Source organism: Ylistrum balloti, unplaced genomic scaffold (genome assembly GCF_031769215.1).
Source record: "Ylistrum balloti isolate Yb309-2 unplaced genomic scaffold, AGI_CSIRO_Ybal_v1 Utg369592, whole genome shotgun sequence".
Lineage (NCBI taxonomy): Eukaryota > Metazoa > Mollusca > Bivalvia > Pectinida > Pectinidae > Ylistrum > Ylistrum balloti.
In genome coordinates this window covers 228,026-241,050 of record NW_026781877.1, presented here as the reverse complement: position 1 = coordinate 241,050, position 13,025 = coordinate 228,026, and the positions used below count along the sequence as shown (strand labels likewise).

General features: G+C 34.4%; 1 protein-coding gene across 1 annotated transcript in view; it reads left to right on the top strand.

Moving 5' to 3' along the window:
* Window positions 1-808: 808 nt before the first annotated feature.
* The window catches only part of LOC132545036 (E3 ubiquitin-protein ligase HECW2-like), a 42,627-nt gene continuing 30,410 nt past the window's right edge, over window positions 809-13,025 (top strand). Inside the window, exons 1-3 of the mRNA XM_060208708.1 lie at window positions 809-1,088; window positions 1,971-2,081; window positions 5,765-5,865. Coding sequence (XP_060064691.1) covers window positions 809-1,088; window positions 1,971-2,081; window positions 5,765-5,865 — 492 coding nt within the window. The remainder of the gene's footprint in view (window positions 1,089-1,970; window positions 2,082-5,764; window positions 5,866-13,025) is intronic.

The window sequence follows — 13,025 nt, the reverse complement described above, 5'->3', positions numbered from 1 at the left end:
ACTTTATTTTAATAGCCTGGAAAAATGTATAATCTAATGTAACAATTATTCCATTAGTTACCCAAATATGAGAAACCTTGTAAATTTAGTGAAATATGAAGGCACTATAATTATATTATATTAAAAAATCATATCACTACTAATAAAGATGCTGGAATGATGGACCAGATAGCGATGTTTTGGAAAGGGAATCTTGGAAGTCGATGATTGACTGGAAAAGAGATCTAGGGCTAAAAGTATTACTTTTTGAATGAATAAATATCTTGTATATTGATCAATGTATGTAAGGTCTCTGAACATATTTTTGGTTTGCAAGCAGTTTTAAGCCTCCCAATAATTTCAAAGAATTGCATATTTTCATGAAAAGATGTAGATCATCCTGATATGAACTTGATCTAAATGATCTTTTTTAATTATAAGGTGATTGCAAATCTGAGTCACCTTCCTAAACAGGAAATGGCAGTAGGAAATATATTTGACAAGCTTGCTTTAATCAAACTGACCTATTTTTGAAATTTCATTTATTTGTTTTTATTGTTAATTTCTAGTGTTGTTCAGAGTGAATTGAATTTGAGTGATATGTTTACTATGATTATCCAAATGAATCTTGAAAATATGTAAAAATGAAACGATATTTCATATTTCAGTGCTGCAGTCTCTTAATAGGAGCTGAGCAACAAGACATGATGGGTTGATATGTAAGCTTTCCTGTTGACATCAAAGCTCTCTACAATTATGGCACTGCAATGGTATAAGATATAACTTACAGGACATTAAACAGGAGTTCGGATTGAACTCATTTAGGAACATGGCTGAGGCTATACCGCGGTTGCCTGCTGAATTTTCTGCAGCAGATGATTTATCGCTGCCTACACCTTCCTCTCCACTGATGTCCCCTCTAAATCCACTACATATCCGAGAGAGAAGCAACAGTGAGTCCGACATTGCTACACTTAGTCCACAAAATTTATCATGTTTAGAAGTGGACAGGAGCTTTGTGGACCTGTCAAATGACAGCACCATCACAATTCAATGGGACATTAAGGAGGATGTAGGCTCTGATGACCTCATTGGTCTTTATCCTTCAGGTAAACAATTACACATTAGATAAAAAGAATTGGATAATTTTTCGTGAGTCCATAGCACCTTTTTCTGTTAAGTTATGAAGATTTTCCTTACTTAGTGATGAATTATTAAAATGTAGATGAGCTACAGGAGAGTCATGATCATGAAAGCTGGACTTAGTATATCTCTTTCCCACAACTACCATTTTTGACCCTACTAATTTAATGATGCATTCAGTGTTCTTCATGCATGATCCTAAATCTATTAATAGAAAATACTTTAAAAATGGACTTGATAATATAAATGTAATGGATAGATATGTCTTATATCCATTGTTCTTATTAATAAATGAGACTTTGAAGGGAGATTGATTTTTACGAGTGTAGAACTACATAGACATATAATTATATTAACCTATGCTAGAGCTAGAAAATTTTGTTTCAAGTATTGTGAAAATTTTGAAAGTAAAGGTCAAGATAGTAGAAATAAGAAGGTTGAATCTCTAAAATCTGTCTCCAGTCTATAACTCTATATATTACAAAACACTCCTGGCTACTTTCAAAATAAATATTATAGATTCGGTCAGAATGTCTTCATTGGCAAACATCTATATATAGCTTTGTAAAGTTTTTCTAAATCATAGAGCCATAGGAAGTGTCCTGTTTGATAAAATGCATTGAATTTTGCCTTTATCATGACTTGAGGAATAAGGAATATAATAAAGCATATTCAGCAGAGATCAGTTCTGGTTTAATGTCAGACTTTTCAAGTAACACTGTTTATTTAGAGGACTAATTTGAGCTATTTATTTAGAGAGGGACTAATTTGAGTGATACATGTTTTGATGTATTATTCCAACAGTAGCTTACTATTTATTCCAGTTCAATTTGATTTGTGTTTTACAGGTGAGACTGATTCTTCAAAGTTTTTGGACAGCAAGAATCGGGGTGTGAACGGTGGACAAACAGGTCAGATTCTGTGGGATCTGACTGAAGTCATCCATCACTTTACAGACAGTAAGTACATATAAGTATAGATAGTTTAAATAGGTTCCTCCCTATGTGTGGTGTGTACATGACTTTGAGAGGCTGCAATATATTTGTATAATTAGCCTTGTTGTGATAGGAGGGAAATTAAGCTGTCTGTATAATGTCACTACGCTGAAGTATACTACCGAAGGCATCCAGTAGGACACACCGCAAGGTCACATTGTACTGGCAAAGAGCAAACCAGTCATTACACTGCCATAATTCTGAGCATAAAGCATGGGAATTAACAACCATTTTTAAAGATTTTTATCTCTCGACCAAGGAACAGAACCCAAAGCCTCTCCACAGAGGTGAATGCTCAACTAAAACGGGAGCTTGTGTCAATGGAGTTAATAAGAAAGAAATTGATCCACGAAAAGGAAAGGAAAAATCACATCCAATGATGCAGTGGTGGCTGCAGGTACAATGATTCCTCCTTACCTGCGGGGACTGAGGTGTAATACATGGCCTACCTGCATGGCTTAAGGTGTGATATGTGGCCTACCAGCAGGACCTGTGGTGTAGTACACACCCTACCTGCAGGGCCTATGGTAAAGTATATGCTTTATTCACAGGGCCTGTGGTGTAGTACCAGTATATACTTTATTCACAGGGCCTATGGTGTAGTATATGCTTCACTAACAGGGCCTATGGTGTAGTATATACTTTATTCACAGGGCTTATGGTGTAGTATATACTTTATTCACAGGGCTTATGGTGTAGTATATATGCTTCACAAACAGGGCCTGTGGTATAGTATATACTTTACTTAACGTTGCCTATGGTGTAGTATATACTTTACTTACAGGGCCTATGGTGTAGTATATACTTTACTTACAGGGCCTATGGTGTATATACTTTACTAGCAGGACCTATGGTGTAGTATATACTTTACTGACAGGGCCTATGGTGTAGTATATGCTTTACTTACAGGGCCTATGGTGTATATACTTTACTAACAGGGCCTATGGTGTAGTATATACTTTACTGACAGGGCCTATGGTGTAGTATATACTTTACTGACAGGGCCTATGGTGTAGTATATACTTTACTGACAGGGCCTATGGTGTAGTATATACTTCACTAACAGGGCCTATGGTGTTGTATATGCTTCACTAACAGGGCCTATGGTGTAGTATATACTTTACTTACAGGGCCTATGGTGTAGTATATACTTTACTGACAGGGCCTATGGTATAGTATATACTTCGCTAACAGGGCCTATGGTGTAGTATATGCTTTACTGACAGGGCATATGGTGTAGTATATACTTTACTGACAGGGCCTATGGTGTAGCATATACTTTACTGACAGGGCTTATGGTGTAGTATATGCTTCACAAACAGGGCCTGTGGTATAGTATATACTTTACTTATGTTGCCTATGGTGTAGTATATACTTTAATAACAGGGCCTATGGTGTAGTATATACTTTACTTACAGGGCCTATGGTGTATATACTTTACTAACAGGGCCTATGGTATAGTATATACTTTACTTATGTTGCCTATGGTGTAGTATATACTTTAATAACAGGGCCTATGGTGTAGTATATACTTTACTTACAGGGCCTATGGTGTATATACTTTACTAACAGGGCCTATGGTGTAGTATATACTTTACTTACACAGCCTATGGTGTAGTATATGCTTTACTTACAGGGCCTATGGTGTATATACTTTACTAGCAGGACCTATGGTGTAGTATATACTTTACTGACAGGGCCTATGGTGTAGTATATGCTTTACTTACAGGGCCTATGGTGTATATACTTTACTAACAGGGCCTATGGTGTAGTATATACTTTACTGACAGGGCCTATGGTGTAGTATATACTTTACTTACAGGGCCTATGGTGTATATACTTTACTAACAGGGCCTATGGTGTAGTATATACTTTACTGACAGGGCCTATGGTGTAGTATATACTTCACTAACAGGGCCTATGGTGTTGTATATGCCTATATGGTGTAGTATATACTTTACTTACAGGGCCTATGGTGTAGTATATACTTTACTTACAGGGCCTATGGTGTAGTATATACTTCACTTACAGGGCCTATGGTGTAGTATATACTTCACTTATAGGGCCTATGGTGTAGCATATACTTTACTTACAGGGCCTATGGTGTAGTATATACTTTACTTACAGGGCCTATGGTGTAGTATATACTTTACTTACAGGGCCTATGGTGTAGTATATGCTTCACTAACAGGGCCTATGGTGTAGTTTATGCTTTGCTGACAGGACCTATGGTGTAGTATATACTTTACTTACAGGACCTATGGTGTATATACTTTACTTACAGGGCCTATGGTGTTGTATATACTTCACTAACAGGGCCTATGGTGTAGTATATACTTTACTGACAGGGCCTATGGTGTAGTATATGCTTTACTGACAGGGCCTATGGTGTAGTATATGCTTTACTAACGGCCTATGGTGTTGTATATACTTTACTTACAGGGCCTATGGTGTAGTATATACTTTACTTACAGGGCCTATGGTGTAGTATATACTTCACTTACAGGGCCTATGGTGTAGTATATACTTCACTAACAGGGCCTATGGTGTAGCATATACTTTACTGACAGGGCCTGTGGTGTAGTATATACTTTACTGACAGGGCCTATGGTGTAGTATATACTTTACTTACAGGGCCTATGGTGTAGTATATGCTTCACTAACAGGGCCTATGGTGTAGTTTATGCTTTGCTGACAGGGCCTATGGTGTAGTATATACTTTACTGACAGGGCCTATGGTGTAGTATATACTTTACTTACAGGGCCTATGGTGTAGTATATGCTTCACTAACAGGGCCTATGGTGTAGTTTATGCTTTGCTGATAGGGCCTATGGTGTAGTATATACTTTACTGACAGGGCCTATGGTGTAGTATATACTTTACTTACAGGACCTATGGTGTATATACTTTACTTACAGGGCCTATGGTGTAGTATATACTTTACTTACAGGGCCTATGGTGTAGTATATACTTTACTGACAGGGCCTATGGTGTAGTATATGCTTCACTAACAGGGCCTATGGTGTAGTATATACTTCACTAACAGGGCCTATGGTGTAGTATATACTTTACTGACAGGGCCTATGGTGTAGTATATGCTTCACTAACAGGGCCTATGGTGTAGTATATGCCTTTCCTGCAAGGCATATGGTGTTGTATATGTTTTACTTACAGGGCCTATGGTGTAGTATATGCTTCACTAACAGGGCCTATGGTGTAGTATATACTTTACTTACAGGGCCTATGGTGTAGTATATACTTTACTGACAGGGCCTATGGTGTTGTATATGCTTTACTTACAGGGCCTATGGTGTAGTATATACTTTACTTACAGGGCCTATGGTGTAGTATATACTTTACTTACATTGCCTATGGTGTAGCATATACTTTACTTACAGGGCCTGTGGTGTAGTATATACTTTACTTACAGGGCCTATGGTGTAGTATATGCTTTACTAGCAGGATCTGTGGTGTAGTGTATGCCTTTCCTGCAATGCATATGGTGTAGTATTGCTGCTAAATGTATGTTAATAAGGTATATACTTGATAAGACATGCAAGTTATGAAGTCTGCATATTAAATTCTTTAATGTGATATTACATATCTATGTTACAAATCTAAATACATAATTTATTTAACTTTACAGTGGAATCTCGGATCACATTTAAGTATTTTTTGGGAACAACTGGAGAATTGGTTGCTACAAGTCAATCTGTGTGTGTGAGGAACCCAATGGTGACTTCACAAGTAAGTCTTATTTTTATATCATAAGCACTCAGACTCCCTTTATGAAGCACAGAAGTCTTCTCCAAATTTTGTAAATAGTGTTTGAAAAACCCTCTGTTTGCATTTGTTATACTGACATCTGGTAGGTGTTGTGGAAGTTTGTTTCAGTATAAAAAACTTTTATTTAAGGGTTTTATCATCATTAATTTTGTAATTAGTGCAAGCCACTGGCTACTATCCCAAACATCAGACATTTCATCACAGAAACTCTTGTCCATCAAAACATCTGGCATTTTAGCTGTAAAGACAGAGGATAGTTATTTATATATATCCAAATTACGGGGAAAAGGTCCTCTGACTTTAACACTAGCTAATCCTGTTGATGGAAGACTAGTAAGTAAATGATGAAATTCATACTCTTTATTATTAGAGACTAAGGTGATGAGACAATTATCATTCCTAATGGTTGCGGTGATGACCTTTATGCTATACTCACCAAGTAACAAACTCTTGTCAGGAGTTATCATACAAGCTGAAAGAACAAATACCTGTCAAGTGTCAAGTTTTGACTGAACACAGCAAACAAAATTCTGGAGGCACTTTCTATCTGCAAGGGATTATAAAACTCCTTTTAAATGTGAAAAAATAATTAATAAGCAATTACTATTTACCAATTGATCAGATATAGTAGTAAAAAAAGATAATTGTCGCAATCCTGCTATTTCTTAACCTTACCAGGTGGTGGCCACATGGTAAACAAAACACCTGTATAATGCTAGTCTCCTGACAAAATGTGACAGAATGCTAGTCTCCTGACAAAATGTGACAGTATAGTGGTAAATACCCATGCCTTGATAGTCTTTATGGACACTAGAAAATTGATACTTTTGGTGACTTATAATTATCTCCCGCGAAACATATTAGCAAGGGAAATTTGTATGTCCACCAGTCTGTGTGTTTCTGTACCTGGGCATTTCCAGGACCAGAGACAAGAAAACTACTTAAAACTTTGTACAGTTATCAAATCAGTACTTTTGTAATGCCCTACACTTTATCGATTACAATGGCAACAGATTGGCCAAATTACAAATTTTAGTTTCTCTGAGGCCAAATTACAAATTTTAGTTTCTCTGAGGCCAAATTACAAATTTTAGTTTCTCTGAGGCCAAATTACAAATTTTAGTTTCTCTGAGGCCAAATTACAAATTTTAGTTTCTCCGAGGCCAAATTACAAATTTTAGTTTCTCTGAGGCCAAATTACAAATTTTAGTTTCTCTGAGGCCAAATTACAAATTTTAGTTTCTCCGACCCATAAATTTGAAACTGTTCAAGATAACTATCAGGTACTCAAAAGTTTGTACAGTTTCCATGCTAGTACTATAGTGCTATGTAGAAGTTTTCCATTTGAATACTTTTTCTGTTACCAAGGGAACAGGTCAAACTAGTAAATTTTGTCCCCTTATCATCCTATCACTCTAGTGGTATATTTTGCATTTGGGGAGTTTTTCCTTATTTCCATGAAAATGGGTTAGAAACAGGCAAAAATACAAATTTCAATGAATGCAAGCAGGGGACATACTCGTTATTAAGACTGGGAACATTTAGATGACCTCCCCCCCTCTTGAACCTTGACATGTTTCGCTGCCCTGGTTATAACTAAACACTAAATTGAATGTGTTATCCAGTAAAATAAATTGTAATCTTTGATTGGTTGAAAAACATAAATAACATATTTGAATGAAATATTAAAATTGTTACAAATACTTAGCAGTTACGTTTCTGTTGCCTGTCAATATATAATCCTTTTATATTTGCTGATGATTCAAACCGTACTGAAAAAAAACATCAACATTAAAAGATGATCTGTAGAAAAAAATATCAGTCACAGTGGTGAAATGGAGTGGATGTCTTTTATTGTAATGTTAACATATGATTGTGTGTATCAAACAACAATGTGTGGGATCTGAATAATGTCTTGTTTTGTGTTTATCTTGTTTAAGTTGTGTGTAGGGTCTACTGAACTGATTTTAAGCCTACCATTGTCTAGGTTGATCATACTACGCTGAGCTATTTTGTTCTTCTTTATGAAACGTTAACCGATTTGCCATTTTCTGAACAATCGTGTAAGAGAAAGTTACTGCTGTAAGAGAAACACTAATTCTCATAGGATCAAGCTCATGAACTGCAATACCTGGCTTCTCCACTTTGCTCTATGCAGTGTTTATATTGGGTCATGACCTTTGGGGTATAGAAATCCAATGATGATCCCTTAAATATGCAAAAAAAAGTTAATGACCTTGACATATTTAAGGTCATAGGGGTTGTATTTGTTAAAACACTGAAGAACTTCTTATTATTATTAATAAAATCCTAGAATCCTCAATGGCCAGTAAATGAATTGATTGACAAAGCAACATGCTTAAGTTTGAAAAAACTTTCAGATAAAACAGGATAAAGATAGACAGCTTGCCACATGTTAAACAAGCTTTCATTAAGAGTGGTAGGCATGACAAATCTCGATCATGTATGTGCTTTATTAGGAAAGCATGCAAAGCGAGGGTGTAAATAATTTTACTCTTACTTCAAATTGTGGTCTACAGTTTAAAGGGAATATCAAGGGAGGGAGACATTTGTGATACATAACAGTATTTCTGTAAATAATCTCCTTTATAGATCATTTTTTAATGAGTGTGATATTTTCTAATATTATTTCCGATATTGTATTTAGTTATCATTACTTTATTTTCATATCAAATTCCACGCTTTTTAATTAAAAAAGAAATGAAGCAGTCAAGAACATGCATTGAATTATAAGCTTATATCATTGAAACAATGATAATTGGTTTGATAGGTTATGTGTGTTTTATACCCAGAGATACTTATACAGGGATATATCTGCATGGAGTCTCTATAGTCCTTTACTCCTGCGATTTTGATGGGACGCTTAGAATTTCTAGAAATACTTAAATTTTACGTTGTGGGACCATTGTTTTAACAGTAATGTAGAATAGAACTTGTGAAAATAAATTGTAAATTGATCACAGTCATACCCAGCTTGCATGCAATCTTGATATTCTGAAATGTCAGCACTTCTTAAGATACAGTGACAAGAAGATATTGTTGTCTATTGGGACATGTCAGAAGCATTCTGAAAACTGTAATATTTCTTTTTTTTTAAAATCACAATTTGACAGCATTGTAATATGCATTGTCTGCTATTGTAAGCTTGAATGATGATGAAATTTTAGTTTATTGTTCTCACAGAAAATGGTCACTTGAGCAATTGTAGTGGGGTGTTCGATTTTTCAGTTTAAATAATGTGCATCCCCTTTAACTCCAAATCCTGGATCCGCACCAGCTGTCTCTGTTTAAAAAAATCATCACATTGTGCACATGCAGCACTCATAATCCAAGGGTAGACTAGACCTAAGGCTACGTACATTACATGCTTATGTGTCCCTTGATAGGAATTGATATGTCCAAGGATAGTAAAACCATTCCAGTTGGAGAATTTAATGGTTGTATTCCCTTTACTATCACTTTCATGAGCTTTTCACATGATGATAAGAAAAGTAGTGAGAAAGTCTCATGTATCACTTTTCTCTGCTTGTAAGTTTGTTTCAATTAACCTGTTGTGTAACCCCTATTAATTATGTAGGTCATATTCTACTTAAATGGTTATTGTTTCTTAGTATGGTTCGTACAAATTGGCTGAACTGTTTTAATTATTATTTAAAGAATAAATTGTGTGATAAAGCCATTATTTTTTTTTAATTAATATTTATAAAAGAAGGATATTACTTTCATGTAATAGATGCATATCTTTGAATGAACTGATTTTCAATACTTTGCTGGATAATACAAGTGATTTGAGCGCTTGGATATGCCTGCCCAATTTGAAGTGTATATACTCCTACATTTATAGTAAGACGAAGGGGTGCTACTAGTGAGGCCATGACAGGGCCAGGCACCTGTTGGTATTAGCTACCTACCTACTTGTGTTATTTCTATAAGCAGAAAAATAAGAATAATTGCTGTATTTCAAATCTTTGAAATGAAAAGGCTTTTACACCATTAAGTTACATGTGTAACATAGTGAGAAAGTGAGAATTGTATAATCATGGTAAAGGATCTGACCCTGACACAATGGTATCTGTGTGTACCTACTTGTATATATATATAGGCTTTTAAGGAGAATTGACAGAGACTTGAGTTACAAGCCAATTTACAGAAAGTAGATCTATATCTCGTTTTCTGGTGTCTGATCCTCTACATATCTGTGTGACCAGCTTCTTGTAAGATCTATTGTAACAGTGAGATTGATGTTAAAGCATGGGTGTGTTTATGGTAAATTGTAGACCGTTGTAACACATGTACATTGTGTGTGTGATTTTCTTATGATGTCATACATGTATATGTAGCTGGATTATCAAAATAAACAATTCATCTGTCTTATTCTTTGCAATTAATTCAAAAGAAAATTCTGATCAGAAAAGGTTAAAACTTTGATCTTCCTGTAATGTGTAACAATAGATATTGTACTCAGGTATGTAGATTTTTACTGCTCATGTAGAATCATATGAGGTTTTCAAAAATAGACTTGTCACTTTATTTTATAGATAAATCTTAATCACGATTAATCCATGTCAACTTTTATCTATTAGTCACTTCAACAGAGTACAAATTTAGTCCTACACAATAGTTAATAATTTTTCAGTATTTTATCGGTTAAGCAATACTTCAGGAAAATTTTTTATAAAAAATATGATTTCAGTGAAATTGATTATCAAAAGGATATTCTAAGACATACATGTTGTGAACAAATATGATAATGATTAAATCTGATTATCTGTATTTTGTAAGGAGCCCATATGTTTGAACACTGTTTCATTTATTGGTATGCTGTTGTAATGAAAACGCTTTCAGAGCTGAATTTTACTTTACATGTGCACTATGGGAGTGTGGTCTATATTTGTATAGAATGAGCTTAAGTTTGATGTAATTTATTAGACAAAGAAAAGAGAGTGGCCGTCTTTGTACAAAGGGAACCACCACAAGTAGCTAATTAGGTTATTTGGTACCAGATTAAAAACTGCTGGGCAGACAGTGTGGTTTTAACGTGTATTGATTTTAATCTTAGTAAGTATAGGATGTTTAAGTATTCAGGAAGTTTGATCTTAACCAATTTTGGAGAAATCTTTACTTCAGAGAGATCACAATTAAATAAAGCGATGATAAAACTGTATAGATATATATATAGCTACAACCAGGTTTAATGTATGGATTTAATTCAACCAAGTAAGAAGTCGTTGATACAGAAATTGGTATTATACACTTGAGTTAGGTCTGCCAGACATGTTTAATGCACAATCCTCTTTGGATTCCACAGGAGAAATACATGATCTCATCATATTGCTTCATATATGTGATTAAGTCTCTCTCTTTTTGAAACAGCATAAATATTAAGAAAACAATTAAATCACCTATAGTTAAGGCTCAAATGTGAAATTTGATGGAGTATATCTAGAGTAATATTTTGTATTTATGGTGATCCAATCAACACAGAATTTGCATAGATGGTGATTGACATTACAGGACCTAACGCAGATGGAAATTTACTTTGTGTAAAATCAGAATTAGTGTAGATGGTGATTCACAAAACCAAATTTGTGCAGATGGTAATTCATATAAATAATATTTTGTATTAATGGTGATTCACAACATAGAATTTGTGTAGATGGTGATTCACAAAACCAAATTTGTGCAGATGGTAATTCATATAAATAATATTTTGTATTAATGGTGATTCACAACACATAATTTGTGTAGATGGTGATTCACAACACATAATTTGTGTAGATGGTGATTCACAACACAGAATTTGTGTAGATGGTGATTCACATGTAGACGGTGATTCACAACACATAATTTGTGTAGATGATGATTCACAACACATAATTTGTGTAGATGATGATTCACAACACATAATTTGTGTAGATGGTGATTCACAACACAGAGTTTGTGTAGATGGTGATTCACAACACAGAGTTTGTGTAGATGGTGATTCACAACACAGAATTTGTGTAGATGGTGATTCACAACACAGAATTTGTGTAGATGATGATTCACAACACATAATTTGTGTAGATGGTGATTCACAACACATACTTTGTAGATGGTGATTCACAGTACAGAATTTGTGTAAATAAGTATTTACAACACAAAATATGTGTAGATGGTGATTGACAACACAGAATTTGTGTAGATATTAATTCACATTTGGAATTTGTGTAGATAAATGTTTACTTCACAGAATGTAATCTTTCATTGTTTTAGAAACAAAAGTTTGCTAGGTCAAGTGTAAAATAGGAAGTAATTATGTACATTAGTTGTTTTGTAAGTGAGTGAAATATTTCTTCAAAATCTAGACTTGTATTCATGCTTTGTGGTTATGAGGACTTAGATCTAGATCAGTTCTCTGTTGCTTCCTGATTGTGTAAGCTGAACGTAAGCATAAGAAGACTACTAATAAGCCTCTTACTCACCAACATAAATAGTCCAGTTCAATTGATCAGCTAATAGATCTGGATAAAAAGGCAGGATTCTAAATATCTGTCTGTGATATGTAATACAATACATAGACCTGTTGTGAAAAAGGATGGTTGAATAAATATGAATTATAGATAATAAATTGGTAATAAAGGTACCTGTTATAAAGGATGGGTTATTATATAAGAACACCTGTTATAAATGATGTGTTATTATATAAGAACACCTGTTATAAATGATGGGTTATTATATAAGGACACCTGTTGTAAAGGATGGGTTATTATATAAGGACACCTGTAATAAATGATGTGTTATTATATAAGAACACCTGTTATAAATGATGGGTTATTATATAAGGACCTGTTGTAAATTATATAAGGATGATATAAAAGGATGGTAAATGATGATTATATAAGAACACCTGTTATAAATGATGTGTTATTATATAAGAACACCTGTTATAAATGATGGGTTATTATATAAGGACACCTGTTGTAAAGGATGGTTATTATATAAGGTACACCTGTTAATAAATGATGGGTTATTATATAAGGACACCTAATAAATGGATGGGTTATTATATAAGGACACCTGTAATAAATGATGTGGTATTATATAAGGACACCTGTAAT